Here is a 25,248-nt window from a genome sequence, read left to right on the forward strand (position 1 = left end):
AGTCATCTCTTCATCGGTTGTGTCACCCTCTGGGCCCTACTGACTACTGACCATGCTTTGACTCTTTCCCTTGAACGTTACGTTGGTCAGACGCAGCTTGAAGTAGCTATTGGCGTCACACTCTTGAGGGGCACTGAAGGTGCTCTAGAGTACAAAGATATCATGGTGGGGCATGGCGTAACAGGAATGCCTCAGGAGACCTCTCCCCTTCTTGAGGAGGATGAAAGCCAGGCTGGACACATGGTTTTGTCTGAGCAAATACGGGATGCTTTGTTCAGGCAACCACGTAACCCAGTGGGACTTTTGGTACTGCTTGGGACTATTTTACATCCTTGGTAGCATCACTTTGTCCATAGGAGTCTCCTCAAGGCAATTCTCACTTCCTTATTCCTCAGGCTATAGATGACAGGGTTAAACATGGGGGTCACAATTGTGTAAAACAGGGCAAGGTATTTGTCGGTGTCGACCGAATCCCTTGACCGTCGCTTTAAGTAGACGACTGTGGCCGAGCCATAGAAGAGCATCACCACCCCAAGGTGTGACGAGCAGGTGGAATAGGCTTTGTGTCTGCCCAGACCTGAAGGCATTTTCAGAATCGCCCTAATAATTTGAATGTAAGAAGTAACTATTAAGGAGAAGGGAAGGATTGCGAAGAGCAGGATGATGGTGTACAGCATCACTTGGTTCCAGAACGTGTCTGCACAGGCCAGTTCCAGCAGAGGGGGGACATCGCAGAAAAAGTGATGGAGGTCATGGGATGCACAGAAGGGCAAAGTGAACAGCTGGTAGGTCTGTCCTACTTGCACTGGTACGACAGCCACCCAGGACCCCACCACCAGTCTGATGCAGAGACCCCTGCTCATGACGAGGGTGTAGCGCAGGGGGTCACATATGGCTATGCAGCGGTCGTAGGCCATGGCAGCCAGGAGAAGGCATTCAATGCTGCCCAGCAAAACCAGGCAATACAGCTGGGCAGCACAGCCCAGGAAGGAGATCCTGCCATCCGCCCGCAGGAAACCCACCAGCATTTTTGGCAGAGTGACTGATGTGTAGCAGATCTCCAGGGTGGACAAGTTCCTCAGGAAGAAATACATGGGGCTGTGGAGGCTTGAGTCCACCAGCGTGATGAGTGCAATCAGGCTGTTCCCTGTGAGGATCATGAGGTATATGACCAGGAATGCTGTGAAGCACAGGCCCTGCAGGCCGGAGTGGTCAGAAAATCCCAGAAGAACGAATCCGGATCCAATGGTGTGATTCTCCGAGCCTTTTCTTTGGGGCATTTTCCCTAGACAGAGCAATCCAAACAACAAGCTCTTAGAGGATGCTAATGGCCTGTCCACCATCCCACACACTTCAAGCCTAGAGAAAGACTACGAACATCAGCGTGCACGTGATTGCAGGATTAGGCGAGCTGGACCAAGATCTGCCTGAATGTCTGGAAATCTAACATGGTTCGCTTGCTGCAGGAGGAGGGTTAAAAAGAGGAAAGAACAGAATCCTTGAGCCTGAATGGCTGGGGTTTTTTTTTAATATGGGTAAAAGAAACTTGACTTTCTTTTTCAGAGTTGATTTTCTTAAACAGAATACCTGGTGAGAGATGAGAAAAAAAGGAAGAAAAAGGATAAATACTCACCCCTTTAAGAACAGTCTTGCTTACGTTCCTTGTCCAGATCTTGTAAGAGCTGCATTGAACGTAAGAACACGAAGAAGAAATAGGGTGAAAAGGAGGAAAGGGATGAAAAGGGGAAGACAAAGCAAGGCAAGGCCAGGCAAGGAGAGGCAATCAAAAGAAAGCGAGGCAAGGCCTGACTTGATTCTTAGACCTCGACGAGAGAGATTCGTCCCAGCTCTCCTCACATGTAAGAGCTCATCCCCTGACGCCACGTCCGCACACAAACATCTGGGAGACTATTTGAGACCTGAATCATTACTTTTTACATGGTGAATCCCATCAGAAGTACAACAGGCTTCTATCTGCCAACGAATCGAGTGACACTGATGCATCCAGGGGACATTTGAACAAGACAGATAAGCAGCAGTTTATGCATAAATCTCAAGTTTTCGGGGTGCTAAAAGACATTTTTATGCAAGCAATCAAACTGCTTGATGCACTTTTCAGTTATACAGAGAAGAAAGTAGTTAAAATCTGGCGATCTCCTTACGATACCCAATTTTCCGGAGCAGGTCAGGCTTTTATAACTTCTGAATGAGGCCTGAATAATTCAGCATTCCTAAACTTGCTGCTCTGTTTCTTGGATTTCTGACAGCTTACAAATCCAGCCGAGGGCCCATTCGCTCTGACCCCAGCCCTGCAATGCTTCCCACTCCCCTGCAAGCCCTCGCAGAAGCAGAGCGATGCTCTTGCTGCCTGGGGAACTGAGCCTTCCCTTTGCATTCCCCACCTTCCCAGAGCATAAAGTTGGACACACCTGAGGGATGGGAGCTAAAAGCAAGCAGCGCTGCAAGAGCTGGTTGCTTTTTCTGCAAAGAGACTCAGCTGAACGATGTTTTATAATCTCAGCTTGACATGGGGAAAGAATACCCTCTTCCAGGCAGAGGACTGAGGATGCTGGCCATGTCTATCGCTACCTCCCTTTCAGGAGTCTTCTTAAACTCAGATGTACTAAAGATGAGAACAGCCAGTCAGAAAACATGTGATAAAAGCATTCAGACTAGCCAAGTGAAAAACACAGGGTGGTTTTCTCAAGAGAAAAACCCAAATTCGCAAAACCACACGGTCCTAAGGGTGTGATCCTTTTCCCAAGGTATTCCTGCCTTTTTCCTGTTTTTTTCCATCTCATAGAGGTGCCATTCAAAATGTCCAAGGTAAAATTAAGGTTTGCATGAGTGAAAAGCCACCACGATTGTTTTCTAATGTACCTACTTTTTCGTATAAATGTACAGAAAAATAAAATACTTCTCTGATACCCACATTTATTTTAAATTAAGGCTTTCACTCAAAGCAACCATTTACATGCAGGTTACCCACGTACCAGCATTTCCTGCTTGTTTCAAAATGTCCTCAAACATACAGCCTGTTCTTTTTAACTCTCCGATGTCTCAGTGCTTCACAAGGTCATGGGCACAGCACGGTTCAGGCTAGCTTTGGTCATGGGAAACTGCCAGAGTACTTCTTAAATGGTGACTATCTCACGGGCGGCACTTTTCAAAGCTGAAGGAAGCCCATTTCCGTGTCCAGCCAAGCTGGACAGATGCCTGCAGCTGCTTCTGGCGGTGTCTGTGCTGCCACACTATCTCAGCATTTCAGGGCATGCCAAAAGGGATTTACCGTTGCCAGGAGCCAAAAGGCAGGAACACCCTCCTCAGTCCATGGTGCTGCAGGAGGCGGTGGTGACCTCTTTTTCTCTCCGTCATTCCCCTCGAAACCACCTGGCTATGGCTCTCTGGACACGTCTCTGTCACTCTCACCTGGTTATAAGACAGTTAGGAAGCAGCCTCAGGAGAGAAGGCGGGGATGCTGGTGCTGCCATTGCTCTTCCCTGGACACCCATGGCACCAGGAACTATTTTAGAAAGACTGTCAGAATCACGGGCACCAGCCTGACAAGAAACTTCCAGCATAACTATCGGTCTTTAGAAAGAGAAAAACTGAGACATGAGGTTTAGCTGCTCAAAGGACAAGTGCCCGTGTTATCCTCAAGACGGAGGTGGCCCTGAGAGGTTGAACTCTGACTGCTTGTGGTGTCTGCATGCTGGTTCACATCCAGAAAGAGCTTGGAGAGGAAGCTTGGGTTTGGGACATCTGCATGGGAAGGAAAAAAGGACCGTGTCATGGCACTACACTGCAGATCTCTGTATCTGTACAGAATAATTCGGCCCCAATGCCTCAAGAATGGTTGACTGAGTCTGACCTAGGTAGACTTGGTGGCTTTATAGCCAATAGCACAAATAACCCCTCCAGAGGAAAGGATCTCCCACCACTGTGTGAGGTAAATGCAGTCCCTGATTTCTTGCTCTGAAACCCGACATGTGACTCAACAGCCTCCAGTCTGTCCTTTAGGGTTACCCAACAAAGTCAGGATTAAGACAAGAAGATCATCTCCCACCAGGACCAAAGGACCCAATGGTCAGGAAGGCTATGAAGTGCTGTGGCTTGGACAAATCCAGGCACTGCAGGGTGCTTTCCTCCTGTCAGAGCTGTAGGATTGTAAATATGGAGAGAGACCGGGGTCAGCAGAGCTACTCCAGGAGAAATATCCCACCCAAAGCCTGGTTATCTACATAACTAAGCTCTGATTAGAGCTCAACAGAGAAACAATGGCCATGGTATATGAGAAATACAAAATGGTTCATCTGACCTGAGTCTGATTTGGGTGACACACAGTGGTGCCCACAGCCATGGTGCCTACAGCCTCCAGTTCATGAGGAAGCAGAGGGCAGCTGCTCATGCTGCCAGGCCTTGAACCAGCACTGACAGGATGATACCAGGATGCTCGCCTGTCCATCCCATCTACCCAAATTATCTTTTCTTTCTAATGCTTTTACCATAGTAATCATTGCCTGAGACGGTATTACAGATGTCGTTACACAGGTGCTGTTGGCCTTGCAAGATGCTTTAGGATACCTGTTAGGTTAGTCAGGGGCTGGGTTCAGGTTTGAGTTAGAATTAGAGTTAGGGTTAGGGTAAGAGTTATGTTTACACCTGGTTTCGAGTTAGACTTCAGGCTGTGGCTGATGTTCGTTTCGGGTTAGGTAAGGGCTAGAGTTAGAGTTGAGGTTTATGATTGGAGTAGTGGTAGGGCTAGTTTCGGTAATGGTTAGGGTAAGGTTTAAGGTAAAAGGGTTAGTTCAGGGTTAGGTTAGGAAGCATTTGTCTTCCCAAGTTACCATGAATGTTCCCCCTTCCTCCTTCTTTCCCCCCAGCTTTTTTTTGCTGAACATGACATCACATGGTATGGAATATCCCTTTGGTCAGTTGGGGTCAGCTGTCCCAGCTGTGTCCCCTCCCAGCTTCTTGTGCACCCCCAGCCTATTTGCTGGTGGGGTGGTGTGAGAGGCAGAAAAGGCCTTGACAATGTGCAGGCCCTGCTCAGCAATAGCTAAAACATCCCTGTGTGATCAACATTGTTTTGGTCACAAATCCAAAGCATGGCCCCATCCAGCTGCTATGAAGAATCACAGAATCCTAGAATGCTTTGGGATGGAAGGGACCTTTGAAGGTCATCTAGTCCATCCCCCCTGCAATTGGCAGGGACATCTACAACCAGATCAGGTTGCTCAGAGCCCCATCCAGCCTGGCCTTGAATGTTTCCAAGGATGGGGCAGCTACCACCTCTCTGGGCAACCTGTGCCAGTGTTTCACCACCCACATTGTAAAAAAGTTCTTCCTTATATCTAGTCTGATTCTACCCTCCTTTAGTTTAAAACCATTCCCCCTTGTCCTATCACTACAGGCCCTGCTAAAAAGTCTGTCCCCATCTTTCTTCTAAGCCCCCTTTAAGTTCTGAAAGGCCGCAATAAGGTCTCCCCACAGCCTTCTCTTCTCCAGGCTGAACAACCCCAGCTCTTTCAGCCTTTCCTCATGATAGAGGTGTTCCAGCCCTTGGATCATTTTTGTGGCCCTCCTCTGGCCCCGCTCCAACAGGTCCATGTCCTTCCTGTGCTGAGGACCCCAGAGCTGGACGCAGTGCTCCAGTGGGGTCTCCCCAGAGCAGAGCAGAGGGGCAGAATCCCCTCCCTCACCCTGCTCGCCACACTTCTTTTGATGCAGACCGGGATACAGTGGGCTTTCTGGGCTGCGAGAGCACATTGCTGGCTCACGTCCAGCTTTTAGTCTGTCGGTACCCCCAAGGCCTTCTCGTCAGGGCTGCTCTCAATCCCTTCATCCCCCAGCCTGTACTGATACCAGGGATTGCCCTGACCCAGGTGCAGGACCTTGCACTTGGCCTTGTTGAACCTCATGAGGTTCACACAGGCCCATCTCTCCAGCTTGTCCAGGTCCCTCTGGATGGCATCCTGTCCCTCAGGCGTGTCGACTGCACCACTCAGGTTGGCGTCAACTGCAAACTTGCTGAGGGTGCACTTCATCTCGCTGTCTGTGTCATTGATGAAGATATTGAACAGCACTGTCCCCAGAACGGACCCCTGAGGGACACCACTCATCACTGTTCTCCATCTGGACATCGAGCCATTGACCACTACCCTCTGGATGTGACCATCCAGCCAATTCCTTATCCACCGAACAGTCCACCCATCAAATCCATATCCTTCCAATTTAGAGAGGAGGATATTGCGGGGGACCGTGTCAAAGGCCTTACAGAAGTCCAGAGAGATGACATCTGTAGCTCTTCCCTCATCCACTGATGTAGTCACTCCATCATAGAGGTGACTAGGTTGGTCAGGCAGGACTTGCCCTTGGTGAAGCCATGCTGGCTGTCCCGAATTACCTCCCTGTCCTCCATGTGCCTTAGCATAGCTTCTAGGGGGTTCTGTTCCGTGATCTTCCCAGGCACAGAGGGGAGGCTGACAGGTCAGTAGTTCCCAGGGTCCTTTGTACCCTTTTTAAAAACGGCTGCAATATTTCCCTTTTTCCAGTCCCCAGGGACTTCACCTGACTGCCATGACTTTTCAAATATCATGGAGAGTGGCTTAGCAAGTACATCAGCCAATTCCCTCAGGACTCTGGGACGCATCTCATCAGGACCCATAGACTTATGTACCTTCAGGTTCCTCAGGTGGTCACGAACCTGATCTTCTCTTACAGTGGGAGGACTTCTGCCCTCCCGATCCCCATCACATGGCCCATTGACTCGGGAGGTGTGAGGAGAGAGGTTGCCAATGAAGACTGAGGCAAAGAAGTTGTTGAGTACCTCAGCCTTCACCTCGGCTGTTGTTACCAGCTCACCACTTCTGCTCATCAGAGGGGGTCCGCTTTCCTTAACCTTCCTTTTCTGGTTAACGTACCTATAGAAGCCCATTTCCATGAGCGCTGTGGAGAAAGGGGAACTAAGAGGTGATCTGTACTCAGGGAGTCTCCTTCAGTGTCATCAAGGAGGAGACTCCCAAAGTTTTGAAGAAGGAGATCCCTCTCTCTTAGCTTGAGAGGAACAATTCCACCCAAAGAGAGATGCCTTGTCCTATTTCAGATGCACTGAGATGGGCAGAGAGGCCTTCACAATGTTGCCAGTTTTAGCACCAAACCCTCAGGACATCAGCTTCCTTCTGGACTGGAAGGAGACAGTCAGGCGGCCCCTAGACAGCAATGAATGATCTCTGCAAATCTCCCAGAGGTCTGCAATGAAGAGGCCAGGTGTCAATTGGTCAGTCAGGGCTCCCCTTGCAAGGGCAGAAGAGGAATCAACTCCTCTCCTCTACCTTTAGAAATCCATTTCTGCAATAAGTTGAACTGTGTCCTGAACTTCATTGACAAACCCAAGGAAAACTAAGGAGATTACTCTGACACTAAAAACCAGATATCGTTTAGGTGTCCAACATTATAAATCCAAGGCGGGTAGCATGGAAGTAACTCCCTGTAAGTAAGTAACTCCCCATGTAAGTAACAGGTGGAAGTGCCCTGAAGGGAGATTTAACCTCATGGACAGCCCGTGCTGGAGCAGGCTCCTGGGAGGAACTGTGGCCTGTGGAGAGGAGCCCACACAGAAGCAGGTTTTCTGGCAAGACCTGTGACCCCCCTGGAGGACCCGTGCTGGAGCAAGTCTGTTCCTGAAGGACTGCACCCCGGGGGAAAGGACCCATGCTGGAGCAGTTTGTGAAGAACTGCAGCTCATGGGAGGGACCCATGCCGGAGAGGTTCATGAAGGACTGGATCCCGCAGGAAGGACCCCATGGTGGAGCAGGGGAAGAACGTGAGGAGGAAGGAGCAGCAGAGACAAAGCATTATCAGCTGATTGCAGCCCGCATTCACCATCCCCCTGTGCTGCTTGGGGGAAGGAGGGAAAGAAGTCAGGAGTGAGGCTGAGCCTGGGAAGAAGGGAGGGGTGGGGGTAAGGGGGTTTGAGATTTATCCTTAGTTCTCATTATTCTGTTCTGTTTAATTGGCAATCAATTCATTTCAGTTCTCCGCGTTGAGTCTATTTTGCCCATGACAGTAACTAGGGAGTGATCTCCTTGGCCTTATCTCAACTCATGAGCATTTTGTCATATTTTCTGCCTTGTCCTGGTGAGGAGGAGGAATGACAGAGCGGCTTGGTGGGCACCTGGCGGACAGCCAAGGTCAACCCACCACACACCCTTGCTGGCTCTTCTAATCCTCAGTGACAAAACTCATCCTACCCATTGTCCGTCCCATAGGGGAGCTCCTGACATCTGACCTGCTCCTTCGCAAAGGAGGCATCTTCCCCTCCTCATCCGCCCTGCTACTCTTTCTGGAAGAGCCTGTCTCCCTCCATTGCAGCACCCCAGGTGAGCAAGCTGTCCCACCACATCTAATTTAATCCACAAAACTCACAGGGCTGTGAGGGTCCAGTTTCTCCCATCTGTTCCCCTGCTCCTCCTGCTTGTGCACGTTTGGGCTGTGGCACCGACTTGTCCCAGGAAAACATGGGAGCAAGGGCCCAAGACCCAACATATGGAAAGGCTTTGCTTCAGGGCACAGACGTGCTGGAGTGTTTGGCAGATGGCAAGGTAAGGAGGAGATGAGGTGCCCACAAAGAGAGCAAACCCTGATGTCTCCAAGGGCAGAGGAGCAGGGCTGGGCAATGACACCTGGCCCAGAGAGGGCTTTGGTGTTTCTGCATGAACTCTGCAGAGCTGTGGGGCTTGCAGGACAAACTGCAGGGAGGACAGGGAGCTTCAGAGAAAGTCTCTGGGGGTAACAGACTTTGATCCAGCCACTCTGTGAACATTGTTGTCATCTTCCCTCTTTGTAGCATCAGGCAGGTGAATCTCAGAGATTGAGAGAAAGAATGGCCAAGGGCTGAGAGCACAGGGAGAGGGGAGGGCATCCTGGTGTGATCTGCCTCCCAGTCCTGCAGTGCCCCTGGGTGTAGACGGGACAGACCTTGCATCTGTGCTGTGGTGTTGGTGTTCAGGTGGCACACAGGCACCAGATCCACCTGGGGGGCCCTGGGCTGTCTGCCCCACAGCAGCTCCAAGAGGGCACAGCTTTTCTGGAGGTCCTGTGCTGTGTTTGCCTGCTGAGTGCAGTAGTGTTTGGCACCCCAGGCACCGGGCATGGCACTCGAGCCTTTTTTTTTAATGCCATTAAAATGAGAGCCCTGATGTATTCAGTGCAGGGATGTGGATGCGACTTAGCTTTGCAGTGACTGGAGCTCCCGGGAGTACAGTGGATAGAAGAGACCTGGGTCTCTGTCTGGGGCAGTCCTCCATTTGGTTACCTCAATAGCTCTGCATGCTCCAGGGAGATACTTGACAAAGGCACGGAGGTGGCTGGTGTCACCGTGGGTGGCAAAGGATATCCCCGTTCCCCCTCGGTCCCTCAGCTGATGCTCAGAAGAATGTGGGTGTTCTCAGAGATTTTCCATCAGAGCTTGCAAACACTTGCCCACGTCTTGGACCACCCCTGGCACCTCAGTCATCACCAAGTGTCTGTGTGTGAGCGCCTGAGTCCCCACTGAATGAAGCCAAGGGGCTCAGAGCAGGAGCTCACAGGCAGGCCACTCTTTTATGCCCTCCTGAACTGAACCAGAGGATTCCCTTTGGCGTGTGGGGTGCATGGGGGGAGCTGGATGCCACTTCAGGCCCAGGGTTTCCAGCTTGGGATGAGATGCCTGTGTTGCCTCGGCTGAATCCCTGCCTGGCACAGGGGAAGCCAACCCCTCCCTTTCCCTGCCTGTGTGTCTTTTTGCTATGGTACAGGAATGGGGGTGTCCAGAGGGGAACATTTACACCTCTTGCAGTCAGCCACACTCTGCAAGGACAAGCCACGCTGCTGGAATCAGTCTCTCTCCACGGTTTAATGAGGGATTGTCCATAATTACTTGAGTTGACTTAAAAACACATTCCCCTGGAAGGACCAAGCTGCCTTGCAGGAGCTGTCAGCCCTTGGAGCCCCAGGGACACCTCAAAGGAGTCCAGAGGGGGCAGAGAAAGTGGTGCCTTGGGCTGGGCCTCTGCTGCTGAGCTGCGCTGGGCTCCTGGGATGGAGGGAGCTCATGGCAAGTGGGCAGCACTGCAGAGAGACAGCTCTGCCCAGGAGCAGCTCCTCTGCACAGCGCAGCAGGGCTGAGGGCGCTGCCTGCAGGCACCAAGGGGAGAGGAGTGGGGAAGAGAGAGATGGCAATCTGGAGGGGAAGGAGAGCTGAGAGCTCACTATGGGAGAAATCTTCACAGCCCTAACTACAGGAAGTCTCTGGGTGTAAGGCAGCGCAGCTGCGGTTCCTGGAAAGATCTCCTAAAGCTGGCACATGCCACAGCTTATGGAATGTGTCAGGAGGACCCTCAGAGTTTCTCTAGTGTAGAGGAGGAGGACATGCTCCAGAGCAAGGATTTCCCCACTGCACCCTCAGAGGACTGGCTGTGATGCCTGCCTTCTCCCAGGGATGGCTGCAGGGTGTGAAGGTGGGTGTGCAGCCAGGGGTGCCCAGGGCTGTCCTTCCGAGCAGGGTCCCTGCACTGCAGGGGGCTGTGTGCTGGGGCAGGGACAATGCCACCTGCCAGGGTCAGCACTCAGCCTGCCCGAGGATCTCCCCACTGAGCTGCGGGGAGAAGCTGTGGGTAGAAGGAGCGACCCCCTGGCAGGGCAGGGTCCTGCTCTCGAGTGGGTGCTGCATAGGTCAGGGCTGCTCACAGCAGCAGATCACTACAGGACATTCCCAGGAGAAGACTTTCCAAGAAGCAGAGCAAGGCAGGGGCTACCCAAAAGGGAAGGATCCTGTTCTTTCAGTCTTCTGCTCTGGGTTATCTGGGTGGGCAATGGGACACAGAAATTCATGTCTCAGTTCTGGAGGAGGCACTGAAATTGCAACTCTTTTACTCTTCAAAGTGAATAAACCAGGCAGTATCAGAATTCAACATATCGTGGCTTACAGACAGCATCAGTATCACTTTTCCAGCCCCATCAGGTTTGCTCTGAGGTTCCCATCAGAGCCTGCACACACAGAGATGCCCCTGGGCAGTGCCCTGCTGCTGGGAGGTGCCTGCAGGGCAGAGCTGAACACACAGCGGGTGGGATGGGCTCTGTGAGCACTGACAGGGAGGAGGCTTGGGGCCAGAGAAACAGCTCCTGGCAGGGACAGCTCCAGGCAGCAGAGACAGGGGCAAGGGGTGGGGGGGAACTGCAAACAAGCAGTGGGGGAAGGTGCTCTCCGGCAGCTCTCTTGTTGTCTTTCACTGTAGATGTCTTCTGGGCGTTGTCTGCTGGGCAATGATCTGGCTCTCTCTTTGCAACATGTCATCTTCGGGACCCCTGACTCTCTGCTTTGCCTGTCCTGCTGGGCTTGCGAGCTGCCCCCAGAAAGGCACAGCTCTCCTGTAGGATCCTAGGGAGTGCTGAGCCTTTCCTTCGGGGTTGGCACTCTCCTCTCAGGGTCCTTTCCTTCGCTCTGTGAGGAGTCCTGTCCTACTCTCTTCATCGCAACCCCATCTCTGGGCTGGCAGAGCGAAGAGATGGCAGATCTGCCCATTGAACCAGTGCTCCCCTGCTGCCATACGAGTTCAGTTGCTTGGGGTTTTTAAAGAGAAATTTGTGTGTGAAGTCATCTTCAAGGCAGCACAAGCGAAAGGGCAGCACAGATGGGAAAAAAGACTGGTGGGCAGAGAGAGCTCAGAGCTCGGAGAGATTTGGCTGGGACTCAGGAATAAAAGGAGAGTTCTGATCTGTGGAAGAAGGGGCAGGCAACTCAGGAGGACTACAAGGATGTTGTGAGGTTACACAGGGAGAAAATTAGAAGAGCCAAAGCCCAACTAGAACTTAATCTGGCTACTGCCGTAAAAGGCAGTAAAAAAAAGTTCCTATAAATACATTAGCAACAAAAGGAGGGCCTTTATTGGATAGTGACAAAGGATGAGGAAAAGGCTGAGGTACTTAATGCCTTCTTTGCCTCCGTCTTTAATAGTCAGACCAGCTGTTCTCGGGGTACCCAGCCCCCTGAGCTGGAAGACAGGGATGGGGAGCAGAAAGAAGCCTCCATAACAGAAGGGGAAATGGTCAGCGACCTGCTACACCATGTAGACACACACAAAGTCTATGGGGCCAGACGGGATCCACCCGAGGGTACTGAGGGAGCTGGCAGAAGTGCTCACCAAGCCACTTCCAATCATTTATGAGCAGTCCTGGCTAAGTGGGGAGGTGCCAGTCGACTGGAGGTTAGCGAATATGATGCCCATCTACAAGAAGGGTCGGAAGGAGGATCCCGGGAACTACAGGGCTGTCAGCCTGACTGCGGGGCCAGGGAAGGTTATGGACCAGATCATCCTGAGTGCCATCACGTGGCACGTACAGGACAACCAGGGGATCAGGCCCAGTCAGCATGGGTTTATGAAAGGCAGGTCCTGCTTGACTAACCTGATCTCCTTCTATGACAAGATGACCTGCTTAGTGGATGAGGGAAAGGCTGTGGATGTTGTTTACTTGGACCTCAGTAAAGCCTTTGACACCTTTTCCCACAGCATTCTCCTGGAGAAACTGGCTGCTCATGGCTTGGGCCCACGTACTCTTTGCTGCGTAAAAAACTGGCTGGATGATGAGGCCCAAAGAGTGGTGGTGAACAGAGTTCAATCCAGTCAGTGGCTGGTCACAAGCAGTGTTCCCCAGGGCTCAGTATTGGGCCTAGTTCTGCTTAATATCTTTATCAATAATCTGGATGAGGGGATTGAGTGCGCCATCAGTAAGATTGCCAACGACACCAAGTTGGGCAGGAGTGTTGATCTGCTGGAGGGCAGGAAGGGTCTACAGAGGGATCTGGACAGGCTGGATCGATGGGCCGAGGCCAACTGTAGGAGGTTCAACAGGGCTCAGGACCAGGTCCTGCACTTGTGTCACAACAACCCCATGCAACACTACAGGCTTGGGGAGGAGTGGCTGGAGAGCTGCCTGGCAGAAAAGGACCTGGGGCTGTTGGTTGACAGCCACCTGAACATGAGCCAGCAGTGTGCCCAGGTGGGCAAGAGGGCCAATGGCATCCTGGCTTATATCAGCAATAGTGTGGCCAGCAGGACTAGGGAAATGATGGTTCCCCTGTATTCGGCACTGGTGAGGCCGCACCTTGAATCCTGTGTTCAGTTTTGGGCCCCTCACTCCAAGAAGGACATCGAGATGCTGGAGCATGTCCAAAGAAGGGCAACAAAGCTGGTGAAGGGTCTGGAGCACAAGGCTGGTGAGGAGCGGCTGAGGGAGCTGGGGTTGCTTAGTTTGGAGAAGAGGAGGCTGAGGGGAGACCTTATTGCTCTCTACAACTACCTGAAAGGAGGCTGTAGTGAGGTGGGAGTTGGTCTCTTCTCCCAGGTAACAAGCAACAGGACAAGAGGAAATGGTTTAGATTGGATATTAGGAAAGATTTCTTCACCAAAAGGGTTGTCAGGCATTGGAACAGGCTGCCCAGGGAAGTGGTTGAGTCCCCATCCCTGGAAGTATTTAAACGACACGTGGACGTGGTGCTTAGGAACATGGTTTAGTGGTGGACTTGGCAGTGCTACATTAACGGTTGACTCGATGATCTTAAAGATCTTTTGCAACTTAAATTACTCTATGATTCCATGATTCTGTAACACTGCAGCTCTCCTGACTCTGCACTAAGCTACAAATATCTGAGCCCTTTTATATGTCCTGTCTCAAGACTCTTACATTTTCAGTCATAAAAATGAGGATTTCTATCCCTAAATAGGATACCCAATGGTTGTGATGGTGGAAAATAAAAACCACAAACAAAATTATTATAAAGACTTGCTAAGCCTCTTTTCTGCAGCCCACACTCTTCGGAGTCACGAGTGCAGATATTGCACTTTTCCATTAAAGGTGGATTACGTCTGACATCCCTTGAGAGCAATGGAGCTGTCACAAACCAGCTCCCATGTAGCCACTGCAGCAGAGCAAAGCTGACTCCTCAGCAGCACATGAGCAGAGGTCCTGCTCGGTACACCACACTCAGCCAGCGCAGACCAGAGAAAGGAAATGCACTTCACTTGGAGGGTATTGCGATGAAAAATGGAGTGGTTTTGCTCAGAGGAGTCTGTCTTGATTTTAACCTGTCCTTTCATTTTCTGAGTAGTGCCCCCATGTCAAGAAACAGCAAATGTCCAACAGCAGCTCTGTCACCCAGTTCCTCCTCCTGGCATTCGCGGACACACGGGAGCTACAGCTCTTGCACTTCTGGCTCTTCCTGGGCATCTACCTGGCTGCCCTCCTGGGCAACGGCCTCATCATCACTGCTGTAGCCTGTGACCGCCGCCTCCACACCCCCATGTACTTCTTCCTTCTCAACTTCTCCCTCCTTGACATGGGCTGCATCTCCACCACTCTCCCCAAATCCATGGCCAATTCCCTCTGGGACACCAGGGACATCTCCTTCATGGGATGTGCTGCCCAAGTCTTTCTGCTTTTCTTCTTCCTTGGAGCAGAGTGTGCCCTTCTCACCATCATGGCCTGTGACCGCTATGTTGCCATCTGCAAACCCCTGCACTACGGGACCCTCCTGGGCAGCAGAGCTTGTGTCCACATGGCAGCAGCTGCCTGGGGCAGTGCTTTTCTCAATGCTCTCCTGCACACTGCCAATACATTCTCACTCCCCCTCTGCCAAGGCAATGCTGTGGACCAGTTCTTCTGTGAACCTCCACAGATCCTCAAGCTCTCCTGCTCAGATGCCTACCTCAGGGAAGCCGTGCTGAGGATTCCCTCTGAGCAGGGATGCCACAAAGCCTTTTCCACGTGCCTCCCTCACCTGGCCGTGGTCTCCCTGTTTGTCAGCACTGGCATGTTAGCCTACCTGAATCCCCCTTCCGTCTCCTCCCCATCCCTGGATCTGGTGGTGGCAGTTCTGTACTCAGTGGTGCCTCTGGCAGTGAACCCCCTCATCTACAGCATGAGGAACCAGGAAATGAAGGATGCAGTGTGGAAACTATTCGATTGCAAGCTACTTCATATTAAGAAGGTGCCCATTGTCCCACTTGGGCTCCCACAGTATCACAGGAATAGCCTGGACTAACTTTTCTTCATACGTGTCTTTATTTTTCCTTTGTGGGATATTTGGGGGGTTGTTTTTTTGTTTATACCTGTGATAATATTATTCTTGGCCTCCTACCTGCCTTTTCTTGACCCAAAGTCCTCATGTACTTATGGATCCGGGCTCCCCATTTAGATAAACTCAATAAAGAAACCAGTAGAAAATAATTTGTCTCAGCTCCCATCTCTTCACATCTGCTCTGGAGCTGGGGGAACAGCCCCAGCCTGCAGGAGGGGTTCAGGGGACAAATGCCCAGCTGCCTGACAGAGGAGCAGCCCTGGTGGGCACTATCTCTCTACTGCCTGCGCGTTGGGGCTGCTGCTTTCCTGGAGCCATGGCCAAGGACAGCAGCAGGACATTGCCTTTTCAGTGTTGGTCTCTCCTCAATTCCACGCTGTTCTGATGTGCCCTTTTATTTGTGCTGCCCCTAACGTCTGGTGCAACTTGTGACAGTCCTGTTATCTGTACGGTGCCATCCCTGTGGCTGAGGGCAGGAGCAGGCCACGTGAACCACTCCATCAGAGCTGGTCTCCATGCAAGCACCATCATAACCAAAGGGGCTCCTCAGGACAGGGCCAGAAGGCTGGGCGCCTCTTCCAAAGCTGGTGTCAGGAATACACCCAATAGGGTTCTCCCTCAGAAGGATTTTTGCTCTTCTGGGGTTCTGATGGATTCAGGGTGACAATCTGAGAGTCCCACGGTGATGTGTTAGGGACCAAGGCATGGATGAAGACCTCCCTTCTTGGTTGCATACGTCCACTGAAAGAGCAACTGGTCTTTGACTTATCTGCCTGGTGCTGTCCCACCTGCAGTGGGGCTGATGGCAGATGCCATCCTGAAGAGGAACCGAGAGCTGCCAGGAGAGCTCAGGGAATCTCCAGGGACAGTCTGTGAGTCTGGGTGGGCAGTGAGTGGCACCTCATAAAATGAGTGACCATCCAAGGAGGAATGTCCTGGAGGAAAAGGTGAACGTGAGGAGCCCACAGGCTAAAAAGGGCCCTGCAATGCCAGGAGAGGCTGTGAGGAGACAGCAGGCAAAGGGCCATGAGACTGGAGAGTGTTTCAGGGCAACCTCTTGGAAACCCCATGGGCTGGATCCAGTGCAGCCATCCCCTGCCTGGTGTGCCATTAGAGACACCCCATGGTCCTGCCCAGCCCTGTCCTTGGCTCCTGAGCAATCAGGGATGATGGAAAAGGGCTCAGCAGCAGTGATCCTGCTCCAGCTGGGTCTGCTTCTGACCCTGACCAGCATGGCCAGTGCAGAGTCACCCCATGGCCCCAGGGCACCACAGCCCCCTCCCTCTGCAGAGCAGCACCGCCAGCTTGGGGCCTTGCAGGAACCCGGAATGTCTGGCCAGGCCAGCACAGACATGCTGACCTGGGGGAAGGCTCTCTGGAGAGCAGGAATGACCGTGGAGAAGAGCAAGGGAGCATTTCTGTGGCTGCAGGGAGGAATCCATGAGAAAGAGAAACCTCTTTCTGCAGGCACCCACTCGGGGCAGGCTGCTCTGTCCCCTGGCCAGGACTCCTGCGCTGGCGTGAGGTGAGGGGCTGACAATGATGGGGCAGAGTCAGTCTGTGGTGGGCATGTCCTGGACCAGAGACCATGCTTCCTGCAGTTTCCCTAACCTCCATTTCCTCATGCCATGGTGAGCCTCCAGCCCTGGGGCTGATGGGGAGGCTGAGACTCCTCCCTGCCCGACAGGAGCTGCTGTGCCCTTCAGAGGGGCTGGGGCTGTGGGGTGAGTGCCCAGAGCTCTGCAGCACCCTGTGGCGGTGTCGTGGTTTAACCCCAGCCAGCAACTAAGCACCACACAGCCGCTCACTCACTCCCCCCCGGTGGGATGGGGGAGAGAATCAGAAGAGTAAAAGTGAGAAAACTCATGGGTTGAGATAAAGACCGTTTAATAGCTGAAGCCAAAGCCGCGCACACAAACAAAGCAAAGCAAGGAATTCATTCACTACCTCCCATCAGCAGGCAGGTGTTCAGCCATTCCCAGGAAACCAGGGCTCCATCATGCGTAACGGTTACTTGGGAAACCGAAACAGTCGGGTCAAGGGGTCGAGCGCATCTGTCACACTCTGCCCCACTGTCAGCCCACAGGCACCACCTCAGTCCCTCTGCGCTGGGTGTTGGGTGTCTCCACAGGCCCTCCCCTGAGCCCATGCAGGGACCCCAGTGCATCCCACATCCTGGCTGCACAGCCCCAGGGAACCCTGGTGAGGCCCCGCTTGGAGCGTAGGTTATGCTTGTTGTGGTGGGTTGACCTCAGCCAGACCCACCCTGGTTTTCACTCACTGCCCTCTCCTAGAGGATGGAGAGAAAACAGAAGGAAGGAAAAAGTCTCATGGGTCAAGAGAATGACACCTTAATAAGAAAAGAAAAAGCTATGTGTGCAAGCAAAGCAAAAAGAGGAATTCATGCACCAGTTCCCGGGCACAGGCAGATGTTTAGCCACTTGCTGGGGGGCAGAGCCTCAGCACACACAACACTGGTTTGGGAAGACAAACACCATAACAACGAACAGCACCCCTTCCTCCTGCTTTTGCCAAGGTTTTATCGCTGAGCATGACATCCTTTGGTATGGAACAGCCCTTGGGTCAGTTCAGGTCTGCTGTCCTGGCTGTCTTCACTCCCATTTTCTTGCCCCCCCACCCCACAAGCCTACTGTCTTCTGGGGGGGGTGTCTGAGAGAGAAAGCCTTGATGCTCTGTGAACAGTGTTCAGCAATAGCCAGAACCCTGGAGTGGTATCAATGGCAAAGGGTGTATCTGGAGTGAGGACTAGATTCTCTTGCATGATATCCATGAGCTCAGTCGGTAGAGCACGGGACTCTAAATCCCAGGGTCGTGGGTTCGTGCCCCACGTTGGGTGCCAAAAAGGACTGTCGTGGTTTATCCCCAGTTAGCAACTAAGCACCACGCAGCCGCTCACTCACTCCCCCCCAATGGGATGGGGGAGAGAATCAGAAGAGGAAAAGTGAGAAAACTCATGGGTTGAGATAAGAACAGTTTAATAATTGAAGTAAACTTAATTAGAACAGTTTAACAGGTAAAGCAAAAGCTGCGCGCACAAGCAGAGCAAAGCAAGGAATTCATTGACTCCTTCTCATGGGCAGGCAGGTGTTCAGCCATCCCCAGGAAAGCAGGGCTCCATCATGCGTAGCGGTTACTTGGGAAGACAAACGCCATCACAAAGAACGTCCCCCCCTTCCTTCTTCTTCCCCAGCTTGTATACTGAGCATGACATCATGGGGTAAGGAATAGCCCTTTGGCCAGTCTGGGTCAGCTGTCCTGGCTGTGCCCCCTCCCAGCTTCTTGCACCTGGCAGAGCATGGGAAGCTGAAAAGTCCTTGACCAGTGTGTGCACTACTTAGCAACTACTTAACAACTTAACACTACTTAGCCCGAACCAAAACATCAGTGTGTTATTGACATTGTTCTCATCCTAAACCCAAAACACAGCACTATTCCAGCTACTAAGAAGAAAATTAACTCTATCCCAGCTGAAACCAGGACAACATCGCTTTGTGCCCTGTCCCCCTTCTGTTCCTCCTACTTGAGAACAGCCTCCCCCAGGTCCTGGAACCTAACCAGACCTATCCACACCCCATGTGGGGTTTCACAGACATCCATGCTCCAGGATCTGCCAGGGTCTGGACAAGGAGAGAGGTCGAGCAGGGCTGGCCATTCCCCCAGTGCAGGCCCTGAGCCCAGCAGGAGGAGGCAAAAATGGCCATGCAGAAAAACTCACCCATAAACCTGTGCAGAGTGGCCAAATAGGGCGGGCACCAGTGAAAGCTCCCTCCAGTCCCATTCCCTAACACATTGCCCTGAGCTCTACTGCCCTCAGCCCATGGAGAGCACCAGCACAGCAGCACGGCCTCGTGGGGGCAATCCCTTCAGCCTGTTCCTGACCTCAGCGCTGGAAGAAGAGCCCAACCTCCAGACACCAGCACTGAGGAAATCCCCTTTTATTACAGAGATGTGACATGGGAGGCCAGCTGTGCTACCAGGCAAGACGCATGTGCAAAGACCTTTATATCATCCAGACTGGGTTCATGCCTCTGGAGAAGTGGAGTGCATGCAGACATTCCTGGAGAAACACAATTATCACAGATAAAACGCCCAAAGCACAGGAGGTTCCCCAGATACATTGGAAATCACTTGTGAAGAGACATGGGCAGCTTAGTGCTGCTGAAAGACTACGGATTGAATGAGCTTCTTCAGTGCGTCTTTGAGCTCCTGGTTCCTCATGCTGTAGATGAGGGGGTTCACTGCTGGAGGCACCACTGAGTACAGAACTGCCACCACCAGATTCAGGGATGGCGAGGAGATGGAGGGGGGCTTCAGGTAGGCAAACATGCCAGTGCTGATAAATAGGGTGACCACGGCCAGGTGAGGGAGGCACGTGGAAAAGGCTTTGTGCCTTCCCTGCTGTGAGGGGATCCTCAGCACGGCCCTGAAGACCTGCACATAGGACACCACTATGAAAACAAAACACCCAAAAGCTAAAGAAAAACTAAGCACAATAAGCCCAACTTCCCTGAGGTAGGAGTATGAGCAGGAGAGCTTGAGGATCTGGGGGATTTCACAGAAGAACTGGTCCACAGCATTGCCTTGGCAGAGGGGGAGTGAAAATGTATTGACAGTGTGCAGGAGAGAATTGAAAAAAGCACTGCCCCAGGCAGCTGCTGCCATGTGGACATAAGCTCTGCTGCCCAGGAGAGTCCCGTAGTGCAGGGGTTTGCAGATGGCAACATAGCGGTCATAGGCCATGATGGTGAGAAGGCAGTACTCTGCTACTACCAAGAAGGCAAAGAGAAAAAGCTGGGCAGAACATCCCATGTAGCAGATGTCCCTGGTGTCCCAGAGGGAATTGGCCATGGATTTGGGGACAGTGGTGGAGATGGAGCCCAGGTCGATGAGGGATAGGTTTAGGAGGAAGAAGTACATGGGGGTGTGGAGGCGGTGGTCACAGGCGATGGCAGTTATGATGAGGCCATTGCCCAGGAGGGCAGCCAGGTAGATGCCCAGGAAGAGCCAGAAGTGCAAGAGCTGCAGCTCCTGTGTGTCTGTGAATGCCAGGAGGACGAACTGGGTGATGGAGCTTGTGTTGGATGGTTGCTGCCTCTGGACATGGGGTCCTGTTCCTACAGGAAGGGTTAATGAAGGGGACATTTCTCTGAGCAAAATCAAAGCTTTCTTTTAGACCCTCACTCTGACACACTCTGCCCCATCCCCCACCCACCCCATTCCTTTTCCAGGAGACCTTCCTTCAGCTCTGTGGCTGCAGCCCTGGCTGAGTGTGCTGTGAGGAGCAGGGCCTCTGCCCACTGGCTGCTGAGGAGTCAGCCCTGCTCTGCAGCAGTGGGTTCATGAGAACGGTGGGGGCAGGGGCCAGTCCTGGTGTTCAACTTTCTCAGATGAAACTGGTCCTAATGCAGAAGGGCCTGTCAGCATCTGCACTCCCATGCTAAGGAAAGGGGATAACAGAAGGCACTTTGGGAGGTTTCAGGATTTTAATGCTCCACCCCCATCTCACCTGGGCAGTTTTCATGGATTTCAGAAAACTTCAGCATTTCTGCTGCACTCAGAGAGAACAGAGCAAGTCCTGGGAAGCAAAAGGATTGCCTGGGGCTTAGTGTAGAAGGAGCTGGTTTGTCTCTCCGTCTTGTTCTGAGTTGCCGTGGCCTTGTTCTCCATGAGATGGAGGGTGATCCCACTGTTTTGCTACCCTGAAAAACAACCAGAGATTGCTGAGAACAGAAGTATCCCCCAGAGACCGCTAAATGTCTCACCCTTTCTCAAGGTCTCAGCACCCCATTTCTAGCCCAGGACACACAGGGCTCATTTCACCAACCCAACAGCATTTCCTCCATTGTAGCGTCTCTACACTTCTGCATGGGGCTTTCAGATAACACAAGGGTGCCAGGGAACAGGTTTGCATTCTGGAAGGACATCTCGCAGCTTGAAAGGACAAAGCTTCTCAAGCACAGCTTCTCAAGGACACAGCCAAGTGTCCTAATGATACCATCTGATTAAGGAAAAACCAGCTTATTCTCCAGCCCCATAGACCATATTGCCCACAGCCTCACACGTTAGAGGAAAGCCAGGACACTTGTTCCCATGGACACACCTGCATGAAAGGACCCACAAGATCAGTGTGTGACTCTGCAGCTGAAAGTCCCATCCACAGAGAGCCTGGCAGCAAGAACAAGATAACAAGAGCAATCACACAGACAAGTGGAGGAACAAGGGAAAACACAGTGAGGGTGTGGCTGAGGGAGGCCAGGGCAGAGGCATTGGGGCACTCAGACAGCGTTCCCCTTCCCCAGCTGTGCACGTCACCTCCCAGACACCACCATTGCCGGGCAGCTGCTCTCAGCCCCTGCGCTCTGCAGAGGGAACTGGGCCCGTGGCTGCAGAGCTGCACCACGGCTCTGCTGGAGCTCTGGCTGCAGAGGAGGTGGTTCACGCCTTGGAGCCCCCAGACCTGAGGGCAGAGGCTTTGGTGGGTGGGAGAGGAGGCAAGGGGGCTTGCTCAGAGGCAGGGGTCTGCACTGGAGGGGATCATACGGAGGTTTCTGTGTTCTGCCTCTTACAGTACTTCTCATTTTAGTTTCCTCTCATTCGCAGATCATATCCCTGCTGCCTGGAGATTTTCCTGCTGGGAGGTGTTTCCCTGCCCCATGTCTTTTCCCTGTCATCAATCACAGACCCCATCCCAAACTCTGTGCACTCACCTTGGCCCTCCAGAAACCTGCCTGTTTGCAGGGCACTGGCTGGGTGCATGTTCCTGTTTGCAGGTGGAAAAGGGCAGGTCAGAAGAACCCTGATGGGTCCAGCAGAGGTGATGCTGGTGCTGTCATTTGGCAGAGCAGTGGCTGAGGGCACTTTAGGAGGCTCCCATCAGGAGTTAATGATCACTCAGTCAGGCGTCTCCGTGACTTCTTTAAAGTTGGCAGGTCCTTTTCCATTCATCCTTTTTCCACTACACCCCCACCCAAAATAGGAAACTGAAAACAGAAATTCAGGATATCTTCATTATCTTTATGGCACTCCCTGCCAGGACCTTCTCCTTGAAACATCCCTTAGGAAATATTCTGGGGATGATCTGGAGCTGTGAGCTGCCCTGACCCATGCAGCACTCTCTCGACAGCAGCAGGACCCTGCCCTCCCAGGGGTCCCTTCTTCCAACCACAGATTCTCCCCACAGCACCGTTGGGAGCTCCCGGGGCAGGCTGAGCACTGACCCTGGCATACCGACTGATGGGGCACAGGGACTCTGCTCTCAAGGACGGCCCTGGGCATCCCTGGCTGTGCACCTGGCTTAACAGCCTTGCAGTCATCCCTGGAGGAACGCAGCCATCATGTCCTGTTTCTCTGATGGTGCAGCAGGGAAAACCTGCTCTGGAACATGTCTTCTCCTCTCCCCTTGAGAAGCTGTGAGAATCAACCTTAAAGATCGCACAGGCTGTGGGATGTAGCAGTTTTTGGAGATCCCTCCAGCAACTGCAACTTCACTACCCTGCTTCTAGGGACTTACCATGTCAAGGGCTGTGAAGATTTCTCCCACAATGAGCTCTCAGCATCCTCCCACCCCAAGCTGCCTTTAACATCTCTCTGCCTCGCTCCTCTCCCATCGATGCCTGCAGGCAGTGCCCTCAGCCCTGCTGCGCTTTGCAGAGGAGCTGCTCCTGGGCAGAGCTGTCTCTCTGCAGTGCTGCCCACTTGCCAGGAGCTCCCTCCATGCCAGGATCCCAGCCCAGCTCAGCAGCAGAGGCCCAGCCCAAGGCACCACTTTCTCTGCCCCTCTGGGCTCCCTCCAGGTGTCCCTGGGGCTCCAGGGGAACCTGCTGGGAAACAGGCTGAAGGCATCACTGATGTTCCCTCCCTGTAGCTCAGGAGAGACAGTTATTCCTTGCGCTGTCATTTCTCCTATCAGGAAAAGATTTGGGCAGGAGAATCACCTTTCCTTGTCCCATCATGAGACAGGACACCTAGACAGTGACAAGGAGGGATCTGCGTTACCCCTGCTGAGGGAAGGGATGCAGATGAGTCAATAGATGCATCTCATTTGTGGGTTTGCAGTCCTGGGGCTAGAAGGGGACTTAGCTCCCTCCCATGCACAACGCAAACCAACAGGAGGTGGGATTCCTCTTGCATCAGGTGTTCAGGTGGGCACAAAATAGGCACCTGCATGGGAGCTCCTTGTCGCAGTTCCCATGCTGATTAATGGGGATGGAGGGCAGGACTGGGCTGTTCAGACACAACCCCTGGTGATATTGAAGGTGTCAGGAGTGGTCAAAGATCTGTGCAGGCAACTGCAAGCTCTAATGGAGCCGTTCGTAGAGACAGGCCAACATCTGGGGGAATCCTCTTAGAGGCTGCTGGGAATGTTCTTTGGCCAACTGAAATGACAGCTGATGCCCAAATGAGGGCAAGTGAAGCTGCCCCCACTCATTATGTTCAGGGCAGCCTTGAGAGTTATTCATCTGAACCACTGGAGCCATGTGCCACAAAGAGAGCTCAGGCTCTCTCTTTCTCTTCTCCATCAGCCGTATTTACCAGGTCTCCACTCACTCTACTGGCAGTTGCCTCATGTTCATCCCCACATTGCCTTACAGAGATCCGGGTGTCTACTCAACTTAATTTATAAATCCAGTCTCGCAGAGCTCCATGAGATGCCAAGGCTTGCAGAGACAGCACAGGACCAGTGACGAGTGGTGTTCCTCAGGGGTCAGTCTTGGGACTGGCGCTGTTTAACATCTTTGTCACTGACTTGGACAGTGGGATTGAGTGCACCCTCAGCAAGTTTGCCAATGACACCAAGCTGTGGGGTGTGGTCAACATGCTGGTGGGAAGGGATGCCATCCAGAGGGACCTTGACAGGCTGGAGATGTGGGCCTGTGTGAACATAATGAAGTTCAACAAGGCCAAGTGCAAGGTCCTGCACATGGGTCAGGGCAATCCCAAGCACAAATACAGGCTGTGCGGGGAATGGATTGAGAGCAGCCTGAGGAGAAGGACTTGGGGGTGTTGGTTAATCAGAAACTCAACATGACCCAGCAATGTGCTCTCGCAGCCCAGAAGGCCAACTGTATCCTGGGCTGCATCAAAAGAAGCATGAGCAGCAGGTCGAGGGAGGTGATTCTCCCCCTCTACTTCACTCTCATGAGACCCCACCCAGAGTGCGGTGTTCAGGTCTGGGGTCCCCAACAGAAGATGGACATGGAGCTGTTGGAGTGAGTCCAGAGGAGGGCCATGAAGGTGATCAGAGGGCTGGAGCAGCTCTCCTATGAAGACAGGCTGAGAGAGTTGGGGTTGTTCAGCCCGGAGAAGGGAAGGCCAAATGGAGACTTTCCAGTACCTGAAGGGGGCCTGTAAGAAAGCTGGAGAAGGAATTTTTATAAGGGTATATCGTGCTAGGACAAGGGGTAATGGTTTTAAAGTGAAAGAGGGTAGGTTTAGATTAGATAGATACAAGGAAGAAATTCTTCTGTATGAGGGTGCTGAGGCACTGGAAGAGGTTGCCCAGGGAAGTTGTGGATGTCCCCTCCCTGGAAGTGTTCAAGGACAGCTTGGATGGGGCTTTGAGCAACCTGGTCTAGTGGAAGGTGTCCCTGCCCATGGCAGGGGGGTTGGAACCATCATCTTTAAGTGATTTCCAACTCAAACCATTCTTTGATTCTATGATGGTTCTATTTACCAACAGGAAAGCAATTCCCGTTTAGGGTGGGTGTGTGACAGACACCCCAGAAGGCATTGCAAGCAGTGGGATTTGGTGCCTGTGTGCCACTGACTGATGCCATCAGTCAGAGGCATCAGTCATCAGATGCCATCAGAGAGGCAAGGTCTGTCCCTTCTCTTCCCAAGAGCTCCAGGCATTGCCTGAACACAAAGTACATCACACTGGGGTCTTTACTCACACCCTGGATGATACAGCCAAGGAACAGACGAACCATTTTCACCATGTGCCTGGATACATCTTGTCTTCAAAGAAAGTATCCCCCAAGCACAGCAACGGGTCCTACCAAAACTCAACTGAAACTGAAAAGGGCATGCAAGGGCACCAAGATGAGCTGTTTCTACTTCAGGAACAGCTACAGAAGAATCAGCAATACTGTGGGACCACTGCTAAATGTAGT

General features: G+C 52.4%; 2 protein-coding genes across 2 annotated transcripts; both read right to left on the reverse strand.

Annotated features, from left to right (window-relative positions):
* Positions 1-341: 341 nt before the first annotated feature.
* LOC309603735 (olfactory receptor 10AG1-like) lies at positions 342-1,280 on the reverse strand (the record flags this gene model as incomplete). The annotated part of the gene is made up of 1 exon (XM_082338660.1): positions 342-1,280. The coding sequence occupies one exon, from the start codon at positions 1,278-1,280 to the stop codon at positions 342-344; it is 939 nt and encodes a 312-aa protein (XP_082194786.1).
* Positions 1,281-19,285: 18,005 nt separating this feature from the next.
* Positions 19,286-20,212, reverse strand: LOC309603730 (olfactory receptor 14J1-like; the record flags this gene model as incomplete). The annotated part of the gene is made up of 1 exon (XM_082338655.1): positions 19,286-20,212. The coding sequence occupies exon 1, from the start codon at positions 20,051-20,053 to the stop codon at positions 19,286-19,288; it is 768 nt and encodes a 255-aa protein (XP_082194781.1). The 5' UTR covers positions 20,054-20,212.
* Between the last annotated feature and the right edge of the window lie 5,036 nt (positions 20,213-25,248).

This window comes from Platalea leucorodia, assembly GCF_965183815.1.
Source record: "Platalea leucorodia genome assembly, contig: HAP1_HAP1_SCAFFOLD_185, whole genome shotgun sequence".
Classification (NCBI taxonomy): domain Eukaryota; kingdom Metazoa; phylum Chordata; class Aves; order Pelecaniformes; family Threskiornithidae; genus Platalea; species Platalea leucorodia.